Raw genomic sequence first — 23,403 nt, 5'->3', positions numbered from 1 at the left:
AACATTCGTTAGTATTCGTAAAGAATGTTTTCAGCCCCTCTAAGTTCATGGAACGATCAGCACACCTTTTGATTTGTATGACAATTGGATACAAAATTTACAGAGACTTTTCTAAAATAATATTTTGTCCACCAAGTTAACATAATTATGCAATGCTTTCAAAAATACCTGGCACCTGGTGGAGTTCTGGAGGTGTTTTGTTGTGAAAAGCCAGTGGTAATGTTAGAAGTTTTCAAAAATTAGCCCTCTAGAGGAACTTGATATAAAGGTTAAGTCTGCATACAAGCTAAGAGGCCCATCAGGCCAGAGTTTATCCCAGTTTCTGTAGATGCTAGTCCATTGCAGGGTTACCCCCAGCCTTATATTCGCCGGTACCCATTTATAAACCTGGGTGGAGAGAGGCAATGTGAGAGTTAAGTGTCTTGTTCAAGAATACAACACAATGTCCCCAGCCAGGGCTCGAACCCAGACCACTTGATCCAGAGTCAATTGCACTAACCATGAGGTGACCGCACCTCCAATAGAGGAAATTGTCATAGTCCACTCTTGTTGCTCTCTGAGGGGTACAGCACCCAACTCAGCTACCTAATTGAAATAATTTTTAAAACATGGATTTTATGACACCTAACGTTATTGCCAGTAATAATTGTTTTATTAATTAAAAAAGATAAACCATGCTATCAACAATGCGCATGTTCTTTCACATGAATCCCGTAAGCATAACAAAACTCTTAAGCAAAACAAATACTGTAAATTTTCTATGACACTATGAAAGAAAAAGAGGTGCATGACGTGAAATGTTACAAAACCATGGCAAAATATGATCTATTATTAACACTATATGGAAAGAAGAGTTTGAAATAACAAGATTGAGATTATTGTAACACTTGTGTATTTTATGTGATATGTACATTCGGGAACAGCATATGAATTCTACATTTCCCGATACAAAAGGAACCAATATTAATGCCTAATGTGAACATTTAGGCATAAATATTGTTCTCATACACCTGTTTGTCTAACAACATCTTCGCCCTAAAGAGGGCTGGTCAAAATTTTGCATCTAAAATATTACTAACCCACAAAATTATCAATGATTATGGTTAACACAATGCATGAGTCACTACATACAAATTCAAAACTGTTTCTGATGCTTCGATTTATTAATGGAGCTCGGTCATGGTATTTTTGAGTTGTTTTGGTGATGTTCAAAATCACCTGCAAAATGAAGGAAACCTGAAAAAAGTTGTTCTCATAAAAGAGATAATAAGCCATAAAGGAAAAAGGATGGTTAAGGTTGGCGAAGATTAACACAGATTAAAATGGCAAACTTGAAATATTGAGCCTGAACTTTTCAAGTTGCACAAACCGTGACATAGCTCCTTTAAAGAGTGAAGTTACGTTACCGGTAATTTTACAAATGATGTGGCTGCTACACCTAACAGTTTTTAAGTTCAGACACTGACAATCTATAGAGGTTTAGTCTGTCCTTGTTTGTTAAACATTTTGATCATGCAAGCTAACTAAACTGCACTTACAACAGCAAACCATGTACGGATTGAACTGAAATGTTTATAAATGTGTGATAGCACTGGTGGGTATGGAAGTAACTCACTCTCGAAAAGTCCTTTGATATTGAAACTAGTTCAAATGTATAATACAATAAATTACTATAATTTTCTTCACTTCACAATGCCGCAAGACTACTAGTAATTGTACAAGATACCTAAACTTTTAAACAATAATCTAATTTGGCATTTACCCAATAGAGTTATCATTAATTTTATATCCCGTACCCCCTTGAACATATTTGTGGTAAGTTCTCAAAGAATCTGTACCACTCAGATTCTTATTTATCAAAATAGAACTCTTCATCACATCATGCCTTTAATTTAATTTTAACTTTACTTGAATCTTGTTAGCAGCAGCAGCAGCAGCAACATTGCGAAAAATAAATTGAATTTGGCTCTGTAAACTTGAATGTAGTTAAGCTGGAAATTAGCAATGACTTCACCTAACTGTCAAAATGCTTTCTCAAGTTTACTGTTACACTGTATAAACAATTTGAAAATCTATGAACCTGTCTTTCATTCAATAACCACATAATTTTAAAACTCCCTTTGATCCCCTTCAAGATGGTAAATAACTTTTGTCCTACTACTTTGTCCAACTTGTACATAACGTACTAGTTTTGATCTTACAAAAAGTGCATTTTTGTGATTTTAGTAGTACTTATGTGCAGTTACGCTTCAGCAGAAATACACCACATTTCTACAGAGTAGTAATCTGACAGCACTGAGCAGGGAAAATTCTCCACAAAAAGGAAGCACTGTTTTCTTAATGTTGTGTTGATCTGTAATCCTGGGAAATTTTCCTCAAAATGAAGCTGTATATTATTTAAAGTTCATTGTCTCTCTTCAGACCACATTAGCTATGAATATGCACTTGACAATGGCTTTAGTGTGTCTTCGAATGTGGGTATGTCCATACTGCTTAACATTTGAGTATAACAAAAGGATCCTGCTTCCTCTTCTGGTGTGGGTGTACTAGCCCTTGCAACAGGCTGTAATGGTGGTGGGTTGTAGCCATATAGACTATCTGTGCCATACCATGCCCTCTGAACATCAAGAGCTTGCGTGAAACCATTTTCGAGAGCAATTTTTTTCTCTGTTGTCTGGCGTAAGGTATCCAGTGTTTTTTGACGTTTTCTTGCTTGATACTCATCTACAAAGCTGAAATCGGACAAAGGTCTTGTCACTCCAGCACAGAGTAGGTCCCTTTTTGATGATCGGTTTCCTCTGGGCTTCTGTTTAGACTAAATAGATAAAATAAACATTACAAACTGTCCCAAGACAAAACATTCCTAAGGAATTCAGTCCTCCTTCAGTTTTCTTGCAAAACAACACAAACTAAAATAGAGACTAAAACTATAAGTCACACCTCAAATGCTATAACTGTCAATATTAACTCACATGTGAGAGATAAACAGGAAACAACAAACTCCAAAATATATCTTCTAAGATATAATGGACTATATTATAAGCACGTAGTATCTTTTCTCAGGCCATGTCCATGACACTACACCCAAGAAATTTGAAAATGCAGCTTTAGTTATGGCTAGGCCTACCACCCACTTTAATCTGTCAAAAAACAGCTTTTCGAAAATGCTTTTCAAACTGGAGGAATTTAAAAAACACCGACTTTGCAGAAGAACATTTTGAAAATAGAGCTTTTTAAAAGCAATGACATCATGATAACCATATGATTTCCCTGTGTGAGTTTTCCTCAAACATAAATCCAAATTGACCAATGATTGTTGTGTTTTCAAATTTTCTTTCGTGTATTGAGGAGGGACAACATTTGATGCATTTTCAGGGTGAAAATGCTGTTTTACGATCTCTCCAGCATAGTGCAGACGAGGCCTCAGTCATCAGATTTCTTCTTGTGATTCTCACCTTTCCACTTGAGTTCTGTTGAGGCATCTTGCCATTTGCATGTTGTTTGAAGTGTTTCCTCAGTGAACTAGGGTCTGTGTACCTCTTGGGGCAGCCAGGGACTTGACAAGCATATGGTTTCTACAAACAGAACAAACTAATAAGATTGCTGTTTTCCTTTCACATTGTAACAAGCATGAGAACAGAAATTCAAAATTTGACAGAGTCCTAAATGCTATTACAAGTTCCCATAGATTATTCAAACTCTTCTATTGAAAGGGCAAAGGTTACATGTATTTTAATGTAGCAAACTAGTGATGGCAGTTCTTCTGTTCATTTCTGTTTGCAAAAGTTGAATAAAAGATAATTTAGAGGAATGAAAAAAAAAATAGATTCAACTAAAACAATGATTTGTGTTTCTAAAATCATAGGTCAGCCCAGCTAATCTTGTTGACTGTTTTTTGGTTTTTCACTGGTGCAAACCTTGAATTCCTCTGAAACAATGCATCATTGAAGAAACTTTCACAAGTCATCACAGAAGAAACTCGAGGAAAAAAAAAGAAAAGTGCCAAGAAGGTGTAAATTAATTCCCAGGGACCCCCAAGAGTCCATCAAAAATTCATACCCCCTACCCTGAAAAAACAAATCACTGATTTTACAGCCATGTCATTGTGAAAGGAGATTGGGGAGATATAGATTTTTCACAGCATTATTAGGGCAAGTTGCACTGTAAGAGTAGAATTTTCTAGAAGTGTAAATTAACATCTGAAATTTTTTATGACATTTCAAAGGATGAATTATCTTACGACTGAAAACAATCCATCATGCATATTACTGGTTGGGTAAAATTATGGCTTTGTTATTTTTCTACTCTGTCTCTTTTTTCCCTCATGTTCCCTGCCTTGGTAGGCAATTCTGTCTCTGTGACATATTTTTACTCTGATAACTTGTACACCGGATATACTAAAACATTAGGAAGAAATTTTTTCCATTAGACATACCGTATCTTGATGTGTTCTTTGATGCTTGGCTCTGTCTGATGAGTTGGAAAATGATTTTGGACAACCAAGATGTTGACACAAGTATGGCTTTTCCCCAGTGTGTGACCGCATGTGTATTTTCAGATTTTCTAGTCTTGAAAATGCTTTATTACATCCTGGAAACTGCAAGACAAAGAAGATCATCTCAAGGTCATTTGATATACTTTTTGTATAAGCTCAGCCTAAGCTAGGAAAGCCCAGGTGCCTGAGTACTAATGCTACTCATTCACCACAAGACTGGATCACATTTGCTTTTTCTGACAATATTACAACTTAAAAATAGGAGACAAAAAGGAATGTTCAGCTGTTTTGAAAGTCAAATCTCTTCTAATATGCCCCACTTGATGCTAAAATATCAACAAGAAATATTGTAGAAGAAGAGGTTTTTTTCACCACATCAGCACAATACAACAGATTTAATGTAACATTATATTATACCTCTTTTTTAACAAAACAAGGATCGACATAAACATATAAGAAGTTTACCATTCATTCATAACGCTTATTAGTTGCTACATGTAGCTACATTGGACAGTATATTTTGGGTATTCTTCCACATTCTGCTTTAGCAGAGGTTATTCCAACGAAAGTTGGATAAATTAATAGGGCTGGGTGTTTGAAGACTCTGCATTTATTTGCGAGCCTTTTGTTGTCAACATCCTTTCCCCAAATCTCGGTGCTTTTTTTTTGTCTTTCAAAGTATAAGGTGAAGTTTACTAAGTCAGTATAAATATAGCTTTGAATTAACTGACAAAAAAATAACTGTCGACCAACTGTTAACCGCAACAGTCACCCAAAAGACGGCAGACAAACAGCTCAAGTCTGCTGACAGACGACTGACAATATCTTTTGGGGGCTGTTCCTCTATTCTTGATGTGCATTTCCACTCTGAACTAAGCTACATCATGTAATGACTCTTTGTAACTTGTATTTTTAGTGTTTTACATATTTAATTCTGAGTTTTTGTTAACCTTACAGAAATCATCTTTGCAATCTGATCTGATCTTGTTCAAAGTTTCAAAGCTTCTCGAGCTTGACTTGCTAGCATAGCCTGAATACACGAGAACTTTTTTCCTTGCAATGGGACATGTTTGAGAGACCACGAGATTGAACTTTTACAACACAAGCATTGCCAGGCATATCTTCTGTGTTTGTAATTCTTTATGTGGGGCTGCTTTAAGTACATTTGTGTTTTAATACCACTTCTGTGCATTTGTTTAAGGATTATTTCATCAATTTTAAAGTTCTTAAAAACACCTTTACTCAATGGCATTGTAGTGGATCTAATTTATACAAAGAGAGGTTGGTTAACCTAAAATGTTTAGTTTTGTTAGAAATAATTTTCTTGTCACAATATTGCTTCTATCAAAGATTGTTCACCTTTGCCTTTTTCTACCTATTTTCAAATAACAAAACAATTTAAAGAGGAAATAAACTTTTTATGGACCAGCTAGAGCTTTAACTTAATCCTTGCTTAGTAAAATGTAATTTCAACAATGTTAAGAGTATTGACTCTAAACTTCACAGTTCAAACATATGGTGTAAAATTCTTGGATAAGCAGTAACTTGATCACAACATCACACACCTGTCCTTTGCGTAATATAACTAGCACAAGTAGAATAGAAAAAATCGGTTCTTTACCAGCTGGAGGTTTTTAATAACGAGAGATAAAATCCATTGAAGAGGATTTAATTTTTTTCTTGCTTTTCAGTTAGATTTGATCAAGGAAATTATTTCTAACTGTATGTAGTTTTTTTTTTTTCAATTTTCAGATGGACAACCATCGCATGTTATTTATTTATGGATGTCATATGATGTATCAGACAATTTTTTGTCATAAAATAGACATTTGTTGATGTTCTAGAGGACTTTTGGCCTTATACCGATGGGAAATTCATTGTCAGGAAAAATTGGGCAAAGAAGTACTATTTGGTAATTGCTGCAATCAAATTCGCCACTGAGTTTTTCATCAAATGGTTTCTGAAAACAATAGATGAATAGTTTGTTTAGGTAGCTGTGCGTCAATTTGAAATCAAACAGACTGCTGGTTGTCCGAAGTAAATGTTTAAACTATAATGTCCCCCAAAATTAATTTGTATTTAGGGAAACAATTGAAGACGTCCAATTTCATTTAACTTTGATTGATTTAGGGAAGAAGCTTAATAAATGCTGGAAAAACCACAAAGAATTGAGTAAAAAGCAATTAAAATCCATGTAAGTTAAATTGCCTTCTGCGGCTTTTGAAAGAATTGTAAGAAAACACAGCAAAGTTTATGGTTTGTTGAAGTTCCGTGACTAAACCGACGGTGAATGGCTTGAATTAAATATGCAATTTGAAACAAAATTGCCTTTAACACAACAAACTTAAGACAATCTAGCAAATTTTTTTTTCTATTTTTGTGGCAGCAGGTGCAAGAATTTAACACACAAAAGAAACATATCAATCATATTTTTTGTCTCAAACGCAGACATCACTAGAAAAAGTCGTACACTGAGAAAATATTAAAAATACCCGTGAAAATTTTAATAAAAAAAGACGGCTATTAAATTTGCCGTGTTTACTTAAGACGCACACGTACGTGTACAGGAAAAATCGCACTTCAACAAATTATAAGCGAATTTTTTTGAAGTGTTGATAAATCGAAAATAAAAAGGTTGTATGAACAATATAACACTCGATACTCAAAGCCAGCTGGTGAAGCAATACACGAATGTAAAAAAATCCTGGCAAAGTGTTCCGTGACTGAGCGAATCACGCTAACAGCAGGGAACTTGTTTACCAAGGTCAATTACTACTGAGAAACACTAGGTAGAGCTATGGCGCTCCTAAAACTCACCCGTATTGCTCAGCAACTGAGTTCAAGCTAGATCTATTTTACTTTACGTTAAATTCAATTAAAGCAACACCCTGATTTGAAAGGAGAAACAACACTTGGGTTCGAAAAGGTTATCTTACAACTTTTCAAAGCCGCATGTCTTTGTACAGTCTTTGTACTGTTCCGAACTCCTCCCCTCTAAGTTAGCCAACAAATGTGTCAAAGAGGCCTCTCTGTTCTTTTACACACGAGAAGCTAATCAAACAATAAAGAAAATACAAAATCGCGAAGGTGTTAAGTTACTTTTTTTTTTTTGTTCTCTTAATTTCTTTTCTCGCGCAGAAATCGGACACTTTTCGAACAAGCAAGGTACATTAGTGTAAGAATAATTGGTTGCGAAAACAATTGTATTTTGACCCCCCGAGTCTCAACCACATGGTGCATCTACAGCGGTCGCGTACATGCCACATTTTTGCGCGAAATTATGCGTGGCAACGTTTCACAAACCAAAGATATAATCTCTTGTGAGGCTTGGATTACCGTCTTGAACACTCATGACCCGCTAGACAGGATTTAAAATGGATTAAACCTTTTCGTGATCTACACCGTCTACTCGATGTCGATCCAAGAAATTTGTTTTTCTTTTCGGGTGCCCCGAACCGCAAGTATAACAAATATGCCATTGAATTTTAAGCCCCAGAGGCCGAACTGAAAGACAAACAATGCGATTATTGTGTCTTATGCAAATCACTGCAGAAACCCTGGCGTGAAGGGACGAATGCATGCCGCACTAGAATGTCACCTATAGCTACGACGGAACGGTCTTCTTTGAAAACGGAGAAGAGGTTTTTTCCTGACCGCAAGTTACGAAATTGTGCAACGTATTTCCTGTGCGTTTCACATGTAGCTTTGTATTAGCGGGGCAACAAAAGCCCTCGGCCCGAAGAAAAGATACTCGTGAGACTCGGTCTATGAAAACATGATTAAATTATACCGAAAATGGCATTTGAATATAAACGCTCGTGACTTCGGCTAAGCCGCGCGGTGAATGAATTGAAATTCACTTGCGGGTTTATTTTTAGAAATTCGCGCAAAACAAAAACACTATATGCGCCATGTTCGATGGAAGTGGAAAACCTCGAGGTTTGACGAAACATTTCTCCAGATCAAATTGAGTGTAAAAAATTGAGTGTAAAATAATTGACGCGATGTATTTGATAGAATGTTAAAACAATGCAAAACAAACAAGAGTTCACATAATCAGTTTGCTCTATACTCACCGTACATTTGTTGGGTTTCTCGCCCGAGTGTACTCTCATATGAATCACCAACTTGTACCGTGCGTTAAAACAACGTCGCTGTCTGCTGCAATCCTTCCAGTAACATATGTAAAGATCGTCAGCCTTTCGTTGGTCGATGTGAACTTTCTCAATATGCCGAACCAGGTCATCTTGTTCCGAATAAAGTCCATCACATCCCAGCCATTTGCAAGGGAACACACAGCTCTCCTCGCTAGGAACCGAGTCCTTTATACTGTTTGAAGAGGTCGTAGGAGGCTTCTTTTCTTTAATTGATTCTTCTCCGCTGTTCCAACTTTTCTCGTTCTCAACCTGGGAAGCTTTCTCGTCTTCTTTGTCCCTCGGCGGTGACAAAAACTTTCCAAACGTTTGCAAATGTTCCTTGAGAATCTGCTCGGATTTCGTGCGGCTTCCTGGCTTGAATAACTGCGAAAGCTTGCTTCTCGGGTCGGGAACTACTGTCACGTTGGGAGTGATCGAGTCAGCTTGGTTACTCCAGACCCGGTAATTGGCGAAAGATCTAGGATTGTAGTTCTGGTATGCTCTTGTTCTATCAAAAGCATACCCGGGGATTGATTCTGTAGGTGAAAGGTCCGAATCGGACTCGCTGTAGGGAAAAAATTGACGCGCTCGTGTTGAATGGCACGGACTGCCAAGATCGGATTCTGATGGCGCGGAGCTCCCTGTCGAGAATGACGGCGAGAAGTTATCAGCTTGAAACGGTTGTTGTCGTCCATTGAAGAGGCTACTAGCGCCATCAGAGGTCGAACTTGACCAGCTCCGGCGTTGTGGTGCTTCTGGGTAGTTGTACTGGCGAGCCGGGCCGTTTATTTGGCCGCGAGTTCCTTGAGAGCTAAACCGAGACAGCGAGACGCCATTCCGGGCGAGTTCAGACTCAAAGTTTGCCTTCTCGGCCAGCTCTGATAAGCCAGCTAGAGGGTTAATGTTCACCGATTGCGGGCAATTTTGCAGGGTCGGCGAAAGGCAGCCATTTCCAACACCTTGGGAATAATGCGCGGCAGCTTTTTCGGCCGCAAATCCATTTTGCGTGTTGAGCGCGTTAGGCAAGTTAACACCGCTTGATGTGGACATTCCACCATGTGTATTGTGATGCATGTAATGATAATCAAACATGGCTGTACTTCTCTCCGACGTAATCAGTTTTCTACTCCCGATGTCGGCAGTTAATTCTGCTTGATTAAAAGAATCGTAACTTCCACGGTAATTTCTGACTCTTGCCGCCATAGAAATCTCGTGGGCTTCACTCTGAAATTTCGGCCCTTGCGTACGAGTCGCGTAAAACCCACTTCCAGATCCATACATTATGCCGTTGAAAGGCGCAGGGGACCTCAGAGCCCTGTTGTCCGTGTCTTCAGAAATTTCACCTTCGCTCCCCTCGAGTTCCTCGGAGAAGGTTTTAAGATTGATTTCTTGCAGTTGTTCGAGGTATCTGACTGTATCTGTATAATTCTTCAAGTTGAGATCGGCATTCTCTTCTCTCATCACATTCCCCTATAACATTCAAATAACAAAGTAAACAAGATTAAACAACTGGTGAAATGAGCAAAGAGAGAAAAATGCCCCTAAACTCCCACAGGCCGGTGTCTCGCACTTGGTAAATGAAAAATAAATTCCCAGCTGAGCGATTCTGGTCATTTAAGTTACCTTGGCTTCAAATGATTTTGCTGTGAAGCCCGCGCAAAGCTCCGTTCAAACGCGCCGGGCTGATAATACGCTGTAAAAGCATGTAAATTACTTAAGGGAAAGCTGTCTTTCTCTTATCTTTACACACGAATGGAAATAACAATAGAAATGCTAAACTAGAGCACTAAATCTGCCACCTGACTTGTATGATCGCTCCGCTTTTCTGCAGGAAACCCAGCTTGATTGACACCTATTCATATTTATCACCATGGAGACTAATAAAGACTTATTAAATTTCACCGCCTCACCAATCACTTTTCAGCGCAAGGCCTCGAGAGGCGGAGAAGCTATTTTTTTCGCAGTGTTTTAACTTCATTGGCTTTGCCTTTGAACGGCCGTCATCGTTCCACCCGTAGGCAAAACGACTTTCCCAAGAATCAAAATGCCCTGAGGTGTTCGATAAGGATCTTTCTATTGGCCCATTCAGTCGGATTCATTTAAGGTGTGCATTTGAAGGGTTTCATTAAACCTGACATGAGCTTGACAGTTACTGACAAAAGCTGAGTTACGTATCATTTCCGGTATTTGTTTGTCATAAACGCGCAATTTTCGCACCAAATTGAGGTTTATTAGTTTAATATTTTACCCATCTCCACGTCACAAGCCGCTTTGAGTTGAGAAGAAACTTCTTTACCACCAGACTAAACACCCCATCTTTCGCTTTGTCAACAGTTTATCGTAAAACATTTCTCAAATATGTGATAACCTCTATTCTCTTTTTATATCCAAACGCTTTTTCCTCATTTCTCGATCTCTACTTCATTCATCATTTCATGCAGCATGTCAAAATATATCAGACCGACCGGTAGATAAGTTTATTATTCAACATCCCCGTGGCTATTCTGAAATGACCACTCCTCTGCTTTCGGCGAAGCCAGATAGCGAGCCATTAAAGTAAACCGCCTTACAACAGATCCGCTTCGCTAATAGTTGTTTTATTTCCAATGAAAATTCTGCATCCGCCAGGCGGATCGTTATAAAACGCGCACGAGGGAAACATGGATTGCTGCTCGCGCCGAACGCAAATAAACATATTTGCTTCGCCACTAAAACTCTCCTTCTTTAACAAACAGATGGAAACAGATGGGTGTCATGATAAGCCTATCGAAAATCGAGCTTTGTTTCGGTTATTTTAAAGTTCCGGGCTTTCTTTTCGCCTCGAATTAACTAGGCATTACTTTATGGTTGCCGAAGGATGTAAAATTAAGCTTTGTTATTGGCCCGACCATGCGAATATCCAAAGGAAGTAAGCGGTTGGAATCAAAATAGAAGCGGAATACCTTTCAGAAGTCCTTGAGAAAATGCTGAGAACTGCGTACGCTGTCATCCGTTGTTGTGTAATTGTTGCACGGGTCTTGAGTCAGTTCGTGACACAATTACACTTTACTGCTTGGCAAATTACAACAAAATGAGAAAAGTAAACTCTGCGCTCTGACAGGAAGCCTCAAATATTTCAAGCATCTGCAAGTCGAGGTTATACCTTTTTAAAACGTGTTGAACTTCTCTTCAGTCGCCAAGTGTACAGAACTGTACGGCTCTCGAGTCGACTTGTAACTAGCCCGTGTGGCAGCTTACAGTTGCCCGTTTGATAACATCACTTATAAACCCCGTAAACTAATTGACTTAGCACTTTATAAAATCAGACTAATGTGATAGGAATCTTACCTAAAGTATTAGAAAATTCCCTCTTTGTTTTTTCGCCGTGTTACAACGATTTAAAAGCCCTCCGAGAAATACGATGTTACAGTTCGATGCTTATTTTTCCTGCCAGACGATACGAGGTCGTATTTGCCCGGCATATGGTTTATATCTCATGCCAACGACGGAAACCTTGAACTAACAAGAAGTATCAATTCGCAAAAAAACGTTTCCGGTGCATGCGGTAAGGTTCGGATATGCGTGACAAGATTCGCTTTTAAAAGATAAAAGCATTGGCTAGCCACATTATGACCTTAATAATCTCTCTTTTGATAATTTTTTGTGTATCAATAGGGCCGTGATATTTGCCGTTGAAACTCACAAAAGCTGAAAGACGTAAATTTGTTTAGACTGCCTTGGATCGGGCCTTTTGGGTATTTTTTTTTTCTTTTCACGCGCTTGCCGTAGCAGCGAAACTAAATCAATTTGTTTTCCTCGACAGCAAAAACGTTGCACAATGCACCTACACATGAAGCTAGCTAACCAACTGAAAAGCCAGTAAGTAAACTGTTACATACCGCCTTAGCTGACATGGCGAAGTCCGACTTCGTTTTGCTCCGACTAAAAATTTTTATTAGAATCTACAGTCCAGTTCAGTTGTTTTGAGTTTTGGAGTTAAAATTCCTTCTATTTTCGGTTCTGTTTTTCAAAACACTGCCTTCTTGAATAATAAACACTGAAGTAGGTTCTCTGTTTTCGACGGTCGTGATTGGCTCAATTCTGAAAACCCACTCAAAAGCAAAAGTGAGTCAAATCATGATCATTGCTTCGAGAACATGAAATCATTGAACCGAGTGGTGTTTGGCTGTATTCCGGATTCTTGTTAATAATCCGCCGGAACTTGTTCTGAGCCTTGCCTGAAGTAAGCCTGGAGCTATTTTGTGGAGAAATAACTCTGTGAGTCATACAACGCCACGACACAGCTAGGATCGATCGAAAAAGTCTTTTTAACGAAGAGAAAAAAATCGCACATGTTCCAGTGCTGCTCTCCGGTTATTTGAAAGCCTGTAATAAAGGCTTCGCCGCGAGCATAACAAGCCTGCCTAACTGGTGAATATTCGTTTAGCTCTTTTTTTTTTTTTTTTTTTTCAGGAGTATTGTGTTGAGAGTACTTTGGGGAATGAATTCACTGCAAGAGTTCCGATTGAATCAAGCCGGCTTCTTAAAAGCTTCCGCTCTTGAACAGTGCTAGATAAGCTTATGTTCCTCGAGCAGCCTCGTCGAACTCTCTTGCTGTTATGTTCATTCTTTTGCATAGTAACACTGATTTCTCGTCAAATTGAAATTATTTTGAATATTTTAAGACTAAAACCATGACTTGGCATATGGTTTGAATTTTCTGTTATTGGCTCATCCTTTACGCTTTGGTGCGCGCTCTGTCGAAACATTGCCTTCAAACAAAGCGCCTTAGTCCAGTCTGAGGGAGCGCAGTCACAGTCTGTCTCTAAAACTACCCTCGCTGTTTTCCGCAGCTTCAGCTGTAACATCTAAACAATCTTTCTTATCAGGGTTATCATCCAGGCCTTACACAACGTGGGAGACTTTATTATCCAATTGTAACACAGCGCGATTTTACTCTTCAGTGTTCTTTGCTTCTCTGCTGCACTTTCGTCAGGCGTCGCAGACCGTAATTGGTCCCGGATGTGCTTTAAGAGCGTAGTTTACGTCAGAGCAGGGAACTGACAGCCATTCGTCGAAATTTGCATAGTCACGATTTTAGGTCAAACTTGATAAAACCTTAATCAGAGGGGAGGCCTCAGGTTTTTTTTGGTGGGAGATTTTAAAGGGGTTCCTTGACTCGGTGTGGACGAAGAACTGTAATATAAAAACGCGGGCATGTGCCGGTTTACGCTATTACGCAACTTGTCGGCAATGAAGTTTTTAAAATCCTCCCCAAAAGCAAAGAGCGTAAAGGTGAACCTAAGATCAACCTTATATTGATCACTCAGTTAAAAGTCAGGCAAGCCTCTTCTGCCCTTAGTCATTCGTGACTTAAAGTTTACAACTAAATTTGTGTGTTCTTGAAAAGTTCATCTTATCTTTTATAAGAAAATCAAAGTTATGTGATACACTTTTTGATTATTTTATCACATTTTGCTAGACTTTCAATATTTATCGAAAATCAAAGTTTTCCCTTCGGCTGACCCCACTTGATTCACTTTCCTTTGTGTAGTTTACGCAGGAAAACTTTCCCTGGGGAACACTTATTTTAGGCGTCGGTTCGACAAACTCAAGCGTTATAGTTTCGCTTATCATGGTAGCAGACGTTTTCTTGTAGTGGCTGCCGAGTATTGGGTATGAGTAAAGATTTAAAGTTCACTTTCTGGCTCTAATTAGCGAGTACCTCTGATATTGGTGCTTCGGGAAGTTAATCCCATTGAAATTTCCGCTGCAAAGCGGTTTATCTGTTGATTCTACAATTTCAGCCTTGTGTAAATAAATTTTAAAGTTACAAGAAGTCCAAACTAGTGATTCGCATGACTTTGGCAATGTTTCTGACTCAGCACTTCTATGATCCTTAGTCACTGCTAATGGCTTTCTTCAAAGTCTTTTGAAATTGTATTGATGTAACTTTGTCAATTCTGTTGTTGAGAAAAGTGGAACCAAAATGCTATCGAAAACTTGTTGGAACAAGAACTTCAAATCAAGTTTTCCCACAAATTCTCAGTACGTTTCACTGAGTTTCTTATTGTATTTTTGAGTTGCTTGCAAGCCGAAGTGTATCAAAACTGGCCTTGTGCACCTGCAGAATCCATTGGTAAAAGGTAGCAATGAAAGCTTGCTAAAATCACAGTCTTGTATAAATTAATAAACCGAAGGAGGCATATCCTTAGATTAAATGCTGTTTAGCTACTCCAGTAAATCAAGTCAGAAGAGAGCAAGGTTTTCTCTTTACCTCATCACGCGGCTCCGGACTTGGAAGAAGTTGCATGTTCCTAGACTAGGTTCGCTGTCTACACTAAGCGCTGGTCGCAAAGGCCACTCATTATGTAGTAATTAAAAAAGCCGGCTATTTGCATTAGAATCGTGGGCTCGCGTGCCCAAACTTTCCTATGTAATTTTTAGAGCCAATAACTCTTTCTATTTGACAAGTCATTAAGTATCCAAAAATAAAACACGCTGCTAAGGGTCTGACTCGACCAAGCGTAAAAATGAATGCTTCTCTAGTTCATTGGTTCATTCTAGAGTGTTGAAATTGTTAAATTGTTCGGCGGTTGTTGCGTCATCTTTGGCTGTACTCAGCCTAACCGCGCTCACCTTTAGGTTGCGTGCAGACAATTGTAAGAGCGTTTATGTAATTACTTTCCGCGCACGAAAAGTTTTTTTACTTTTGCATAGTCACCGATCAAAGATTCCATAGCCAAAAAACACACCATTACTAAGAAATCGTCCAGTATTTCCACAAAAGCCTTGTGATACAATTACAACTTAACTCGAAGAGTACTTAGTGAAGTGCGTTCTTTTTTTAAGTTCTTACCGTTGGGAATATAGATTCCAAAACCTCCTCCATGTCAGTTATTTCCACCTTCATTCCTTACCGTTCTCTCTGTTGCTCCAGTGATATTTCGGCAGTGTTCTTTGAATTAAGGACTTTTTCTTTTTCTTACCAGGCAGGGAAAGCACTTGAGAGATTTTTTTTCTCAGGCGTAGCCTTCAGATAAAACGTGCTCGATATCTGCAAGATATTAGCACAAGAAACACACTTGATGAGCATTTTGCACATTTTTTGGGATTTTCCTCAAGTTTTCTTGAGGGAACTATATTTCTCTACTGAACAAAATCTTGAAAGGTTTAACAAACAAGTTTATTAACTGTTAGCTATTTATTACGCGCCTCGTCCGGTTTAAATCACCGTAGTTCTTTAAGAAGAAGGGTAATTTTTCTTTTAGTGAGTGTCTCTAACTGAGTACCAACAAATTTCTTAATCATCATAGGTGTATCACTCTTTTGTTTAAATGGATTTTAACTTTTATTCTTTTCTCCTAGGAAACAATACCATCGTTATGACTAGTTCCTTTTCGAGTTTAAAAATAGTCTTGTACTCTGATTGCTTGTGTAAGTACTTAGACGCATTTGAAAATACAAGATTCTTATACTTCTAAACTTTGTTCGCTTTCCAATAATGGCCATGGCATTTCAATTTTGCGTCGATTCTTGACGATTAAGGCATCTTGAAGCCCTTCAAGCCCGAGTGACAGATAACTACGTAATTATACGTCATTTAACTCCTCATTATCGTTCATGTCACGTGATTTTGCACGTGCTTTGAAGCATAGCCGTCCAGTATGCGCATGCGTGTCCGACCTCTAGCATGAGTCAGCTAGCAACGGTCAAACGTTTACCTGATTTTTTAACGTTAACCTCGATCGTCAATAGCCTTAGGCCTTACTAATGACTGACTAATTAATTGATTAATTAGCGAATTAACTAGCATGCGTTTCAAAAAGTTACGCAATCGTCTTAGCGAAGTCTTGCAGCCTTTAAGGTTTCATCAAAACCTTTAGTTTTACAATGTCTCAAGTCTCAACAAAATCATCTTCTTTCGGTCCCAATCTTCACTTAAACGACTTTACTTAACATATGAGTCCCGCTTTAGTGTTTCAGTTCGTGGTAGAATGTATCTTATAAATTCGACCTTGTTCCCAATTTAGTTAGGGTTTCATGCTTTAATTGTGGTTAAGGAATGGGACTTTGCGATCAAAGACCCTTTGTCACCAAAGTACATGCGCAGTAGTGTCTATCCCTCGAACGTGACAGTTGTGTGGGAAAGTGAAAATATAACTTCAATTTGTGGTTGTTTCCACTGTGTGAACTCCACTTTCGCGTCTTGTGACATGGCAGTTTCTTTATCACATGACTGAGCAACCCCGCGGTTGAAAATCTTTCTGTATAACGCACTGACAACCTCTCTTTTCCGACCACCCAAATTGTCGCGCGTGGTTGTTATAAGATGTTTCACTGATATACTTAAGTGTTATTTAGCTCTAGGAGAAAAATTTCGTCTTTGGTATATTTTAATTACTCTGAAATAATAGGTAGTTTAGCCGTATTTACTGCTAATTTTGAATATAAATAATGCTACACTTTTCTAACTTATTAAAGAATGTTTAGTATAGTGTTCGTATTTTTAACCATATTAGTGAGTACTCTCCTCTCCTCATCTCTCAGTCTCCTGGCTCACCCTACATAGATAGTTCCTTTAGGCTCCATTGTAGTTGCGAATACCAAGGTGATCTCCCTAACATATGTTTCTTGTGTTTAATTTATTTTGTTCTTTACGTTCATACTATTCAAATATTCCAGTGACCCACTGGAAAGGCTTTTATCTTTAACACTTTACTTTCATGTTGTTAAGGTACTGCGTTTTGAAATATTTCTTGGCATCAATGTGTTTGAGAAATATTTATTCGATTTCTGAAAATTTAGTAATCACTAATCCGCATCCTTCTGTCTTAAAAGTTGATCAGCAGCTAATTTCTCATCACGATACCAAAACAAAATCAGCCGTGCTGGTCATGAGAGTAAATGAAACGATCACAGAGAGAAAACTGTCTTGATAAATAAATCAACCCTCCCAGCAAGCATTATAAGAAATGTAAGAGGGCCAGTTGGGAGAACTTAGAATCCCGTCAGTAAACGCGTTATCAGCGAGAAGTACGCGTTATAGGGTTGGCGTTAGAAGTTTTTTTTGTGTGTGCTTCTGTTAATTGTTTCGCAGCGTTGCAGGTTATATGATTAACTTCAATGGTTCTCTGTTCCTTTGATTTTTAGAAAAAAGGGAACAACCAAACATTTTATCGATTAAGAGCAACTAAATAAGTCTAAGAAACTGATAACCTACGACTGAATAAAATTGCCATATTAATTTCATATTGCTCATTATTGTTCGTAGCTGTTAGAAGAAAACACTCCACACATGGACTGAAATGTCAAGTATCTCACACCAAGGTTAGTGTCTTTCAAGATAACAACACTTTGGCTTATTCTGTCTGCATTTGTTGGAAACTGATCTTGATTGCAAAAAGCAGATTAAGTAGCTTTGTAACAGTCTGAATCGTTCAAGACACCCAATGGAACGGTTCGGTACATTATCTGCTCGGAAGGCCTTAAAATGAACAAAAAAGGCCCAACAATGTCGAGAAGACTCGCGTCCCCCTAGAATGGCCCGACACTGAGATACAAATTATATAGTGTAGCCTAAAATTAAGATACAGGGCTTTAAAACACTCCAGATGGCTTAAAACAGCGTTTTGAAGCATTTGAGAGGGTGCCCGGTAGAAAGTCATGTAGTTCAGGTGTGGGTCATCATGTTCTTCGACTTGTGTTGTGTTGTATTCTTGAGCAAGACACTTCACTATCACAGAGCCTCTTATAAGCTTCTCATCCCAGGATTATAATAGGGGAGCAGTGAATTCTTAAGACAACTCGACAAAATGTTATGGTGTAACCTGCAATGCTCTACCAACTCTTGTAGTACTGGCAGTCGCTTTATGTAGCTACATAAGCTGGAACCAGTCGAACATTTCCGGATACGAACAGTACCTCCATAGTTATGGACACTTCTATTTTACGAAAACGTCATTATCTCTCAGAAAAACCAGAAATTCTATCATCTTAACCTCTTTAAACCTCAAAACCTCCATAATACTGATCTTTCTAAGTTACGAATAGCTCATTTTGTCGTGGAGAAACCAAAATTAGCATTATCTCTACCTTCATACAATATGTTCTTCTCCATAATACAGACACTCAACCCTGGACCTCTGGTGTTCGTATTAAAAAGATTTCGCTGCGTCAGCTGTATGAACTATCATATAGGCTCTATAAAGCTGATTTTTGTTATGTTTTGTTTTTAGTAAGGCAATTTGAAAGTCGAAACGCTGTGATATCTAACTGAAAGAAAAAGCAAAAGAACAGTCTGCAGGTCAACATTCATAACGTATATTACTACTTCGTTAACTCTTAGTCATTGTGAGATGACAATTCATTAGATTAATTAGTTCAGGAATGTTTTTATGGGTCAGTTTGGGACTGTTTAGTTTAATTTCATTACCAGTCTTACGTACACTTTCACTTCCATATTCTCACTTACCAAAATCTTCCCAATTGTTCAGTACAGTTCATTGAGCTGCGGCTGTTTTCTGTTTAGTCTTATGTCGTCTTTCTTCGTGCCCTGTGTTGAAAACAAAATGAATATTCGGCTCTAAGCAACGTTAAATACGCTTGCAAGTATTTCCTGTGAGCTGAGGACCTCAACTTTTACGCGACGGTTTGAGAGTATCAAGTGTCTTTTGTATAAAACCCCTTTGTCCAAAAAAGTCAGCCAAGTCGCAGCTTAGGAATTTAAGCGGATAATCCAAAGAATAGACTAGTGCAATCATATTTGCTTTGAAAACATTACCACAAAAATGATAAAAAGGATATCTTTTCCATGATAAGTTTGTTTTTCCTTTTTTCATTCCACGTACCTCATACTAAAGTCACCTTCGGCTGTATATCTAGAGCATCAAACTAAGTCGTAGTGAGCACAGCTAGACTAAGGAATCGTAAAGTTTTTAAACGCATAAGCTCCAATAAAGCGAGTAAAGTTCTGCTATTGTTTGTGGTGTACTATTGATGGTTATTAAATTGGTTTTTTGGGCAGATATCTTTCTTTTCTCTCTCCCATTGTTAACAACAACGGGCAGATATCTGTCTATATCACACGCAAAGAACCCTGCATAATTTACAAACGAGAACACCAGTCTTGACACGATGCTGAACAACTCTCTTACAAAAGCTACGTGTGGAGTCTAAACAAAAACTGGCAAACGTTTTACCTGAAGGAACGTGTAAAATGCTTCGGAACTCCACCTAGTTAATGGACGATTAATAGTTGGTTCATTCTAATCCACTTGAGTGGTTACCACCCATTTCCGTTTTCGCTCGAAATTTTCTTTCGTTTTGTCAAGGGAGTTTCTCAAGGCAGTGGTATTCGCATGTTTGATCGATGTTGTTGGTAGTTTGTTAGAGCATACAGGTCAACGCTTCCAACTTCCTGTGAGGTGATTTTTATCGATCTACAACTGTTTTATTCATGATATTCCACACGAAATGCACGCAAGATTACTGAGTATAGTGAACAGATTATCGAGACAATTATATAATCATTCTTCTTTCAACTCAAGTTTCAAGTACGTAGATGCTAAAACCCGATGCAGACGCAAGGATTATAAACTAATAGCGTTTAGATTTGTTCAGTTCTCACGAAAATAACTACTGAAAAATCTACTCTAAAGCAATATCTGTACAAACAATACCATCAGAGATCCGACCCAAGTGTCACGTACCTTAGTCAAGAACGTGACTTAGAACTGAAGTGGACGGCAGCGATCTAATCAGTGCCTTAACTTCAAAATATATATTAATAGACCTCAGGCTTTTAAAACACTTCAGTGGTTGGTTTGGTTAATTCCTTTTCCGGTATATTTTCTGATTAAGATGTTGGTATCGCCTATCCATACGTTTTCAGACATGGAACCGCAAAAGTTATTTTAAAAAACCCTTTAGGTACAGAACAAAGTGCAATATGTACCTTGCTCGATTACGTCTTCTCAAAAATACCTCACACTAGGATGGCATTTCTTTACTTAACGCGTATTTAACTATTCGAAATTTATAAAGGTTAAATTTTTAATATTTTGCTATACGATTGTTTTAGTTTTGCTTGCGTTTCTGAGCAGCAAATTCTTTAGAAAGGTTTATACTATGCTTTCGTGCTTTTTACAGCTTAAGGGTCGCTAATGGAGTGAGTATCGAGTGAAAAATTCACAGATATGGTCGTACGTCGAGTTTCAATGTGCTCCCGTTGTATATCTCGTCCATGGTGTCATTTTTCGTGATCTAAACAAAACCGTCTGAATGATATATCAAGACAGTGGACGAAAACCCTAAACTTCTTAATTCCGTTGTTTCTTTAATTTCCTTATATTGCTTTGTTTTTAATCAATTTTATCAGTGATCCAAACCGAACTCAACACAACACAGTGCGGTCCAGTATGTAGCCCAATTGAAGTTTTTTTTTCTTTGCCCCACTCACTGCTCATATCAAACGCTATATACCGAAATAAACATTCTAGGACCTTCCAGTGCTTGACTTATAACAAGTACATTTCTTGTGCTTCAGACAAAGTTTGTTCCGTTACCCCAAGACTTGATATCAACGTTTATATGGGTCTTGTCAGTGTTTCTAGAAAGCTCGTAAGCTGCTTGGTTAAGGTCAAGTTCCGTTTAGTTAAGAACTCCTTAAGTATTAACGCGACTTCCTTATGAAAAATGCCTTTTCTCTGTAGTGGCCCTTGTGGTGTGAGGTTAGTTTGTGTATGTTTCTAGAAAGATCCGCCAAAATGACCTCGTATTAGCCTGGATCAGTTCTATTCGTAGTAAAAGTCAAATTATGACTAGTGCGTTTTTAATTCTTGGACAGTTTCACGCTATTGATCAATGAGGGGTGAGGGGTACCCACCCTCATCTACAAAACAAAAACAGCTCATCTAAGAGCTTTGCTAAATTCACTCCTAGTTTAGTGACTAAACTCCTGGTGGTCTGAAAAGCACTGAAGGTTGCTCATCAGAAGTGCCCTCGACTTTACAGCTAAAAGCCACTTTCTCAAACAAGAAAGATAGTTCGAGAGTACTAGCGCTCGTAACAGCCCGTAGTAAGTGCCTCGATGAAAAATTACATGCAAGGAAAATCATGTGGTTTGAGTACGAGATAGTGTGGTTCAACTGTAAAGTTTCTGTAGCAAGAAGCAACTTGGTGCATTGGTACACTCCATGGATGGGATGCTAGTCCATCGCAGGGTTACCGTCAAGCATTCTATCAGGTTTTCTAACAGATTACCAGCACCCATTTATACCATTGGATGGAGAGGGGCATTGTGAGAGTTAAGTGTCTTGCCCAAGAACAAGGATCCATTCCGGGCCTGCTCAAACCTGCATGGACCTCTTGTTCTGGAGTACAGCTCACTAAGTAGTCTATATAGTACCTCTTCTTTTGGCCAACGGCTTATGCTTTATAAATGTGGAACGTTTTTTACCTGCGTGGGTGCTCAATTCATCTGTGTTTGCGGGTCAGACCTCTTTGTAAACTGATACACAGGCAGTCTATACCGAACACGTTTGTAGCAAGCTTGATACTAATTCAAAACCCTGTTAGAACTGGCTTTTTGCCCACAAGGCCGCTATTGCATGGATGCTAATACAGTGGACTCCAGTAGCTGTTATTTTTTATTGCATATTAAGTGCCAGAGGATCTTGTATATTAAACTAGTATTGTCAAAAGTTCTTGCCTTTTAAATCAGACTGGAGATTTTACTTGTTTTTTTCCAATTAACCTTTGTCCAGTTTCTAAAACCGGACCTAATAATAACTCTCTGCAACGAGCTCAGTTACGCAGAATGTTAAACAAACTGAGATGACCTGGAAATATCAAAGCTCCTTCTTAGCTAAAACAGAACACAGTTGCAGAGTAGGCAGTAGCTATAGCCGACTATATATGCCAAGCAGACCGGTAGAAAAAATGAAGATTGATGAACTAGCAAATTCTCAAAGGTGATTTTGAAAGATTCATATGAAAATCATTAAGGAGAAATTATATTTTATTCTAGGGATGGTTTCAATACCAAGTTTGTGGGCAGCGATTTCTAAACATGTACAACTGCATGCTAGACGCATTCTCTCAGAAGCTGTGTTCGTATGGGTTCGCAAATAATAGGTACTTTTATGTAGTTTAAGCGGTTAGATTGTCTCTAGTTCGTCTTGTGTGATCGTCCGGGTGAGGGTAGTTCTGAAGAGAACTGTTGTTGTGACTTCCGCTCACGTTGTCGAAACGTCAGTCACCATCAACAGTTCTTTTCAGAACTACCCTCACCCAGACAATCACAAAACTTGACGAACTACTGATACTCCTGGGTTCAAACCGTTTGCTATAGATTGCCTCAGGGTAAGATTGTGCTTCTCTGGCTCTCTAGAAATGTTTATTGTTACATAACAGCGATGATCATTCAAATCTTTAGAACTATTTTATTGTTATTTAAATAAAGCTGAGAGCACTACATTTGAAACAGACGCCGTGAGCTGTCGTTCACTCCTTTGTGAAATTTAAAGTCCATTGTGGTGGTCAGCGCAAAACGGAAATTTCCCAAGAGTTACACCAAACAATAGCTATATCGTGTGAGTGTTCGTGTAAGTAAGCAAAGCTACAACCATAACCTTATTTGGTCCTTATTGAACTGCTTGCTAGATTGTTTTCAGTAGATTTTACAAAGTTATCGCTAATAAAGTGCTTGCGGTTCCAATCAGGAGCATTATCTAATGATTGACCGTGCCTGCTTAAAGCTTTTATGGCATGCGAGCTAATATGTGTGTGTAC

General features: G+C 38.4%; 1 protein-coding gene across 6 annotated transcripts; it reads right to left on the bottom strand.

Annotated features, from left to right (window-relative positions):
- Window positions 1-3: 3 nt before the first annotated feature.
- Window positions 4-22,316, bottom strand: LOC145467067 (uncharacterized). Of its 6 annotated transcripts, none has more exons than XM_081450581.1 (7): window positions 22,070-22,316; window positions 19,085-19,165; window positions 15,470-15,667; window positions 8,572-10,101; window positions 4,436-4,597; window positions 3,456-3,575; window positions 4-2,815 (listed from the first exon to the last, which is right to left on the bottom strand). In XM_081450581.1, the coding sequence occupies exons 3-7, from the start codon at window positions 15,521-15,523 to the stop codon at window positions 2,432-2,434; spliced, it is 2,250 nt and encodes a 749-aa protein (XP_081306707.1). In that variant the 5' UTR covers window positions 15,524-15,667; window positions 19,085-19,165; window positions 22,070-22,316; the 3' UTR covers window positions 4-2,431. The 6 variants fall into 6 exon arrangements, with proteins under 6 accessions (XP_081306707.1, XP_081306710.1, XP_081306708.1 ...); XM_081450584.1 differs by lacking the exon at window positions 22,070-22,316 and adding an exon at window positions 19,812-20,099; XM_081450582.1 differs by lacking the exon at window positions 22,070-22,316 and having other exon boundaries at window positions 19,085-19,278.
- Window positions 22,317-23,403: the final 1,087 nt, after the last annotated feature.

This window comes from Orbicella franksi, chromosome 14 (assembly GCF_964199315.1).
Source record: "Orbicella franksi chromosome 14, jaOrbFran1.1, whole genome shotgun sequence".
Lineage (NCBI taxonomy): Eukaryota > Metazoa > Cnidaria > Anthozoa > Scleractinia > Merulinidae > Orbicella > Orbicella franksi.
The sequence above is the reverse complement of the archived record's forward strand: the minus strand, read 5'-3'. Positions and strand labels throughout refer to the sequence as shown.

Bases quoted from the DNA above. Each gene is read 5' to 3' on its own strand.
- LOC145467067 (XM_081450581.1), bottom strand. From the start codon at position 15,523: ATGAAGGTGGAAATAACTGACATGGAGGAGGTTTTGGAATCTATATTC. The intron at 10,102-15,469 runs GTAAGAACTTAA...TGAATGTTATAG, and splicing joins TGGAATCTATATTCCCAACG to GGGAATGTGATGAGAGAAGA. The intron at 2,816-3,455 runs GTGAGAATCACA...TTATCTATTTAG, and splicing joins AACAGAACTCAAGTGGAAAG to TCTAAACAGAAGCCCAGAGG.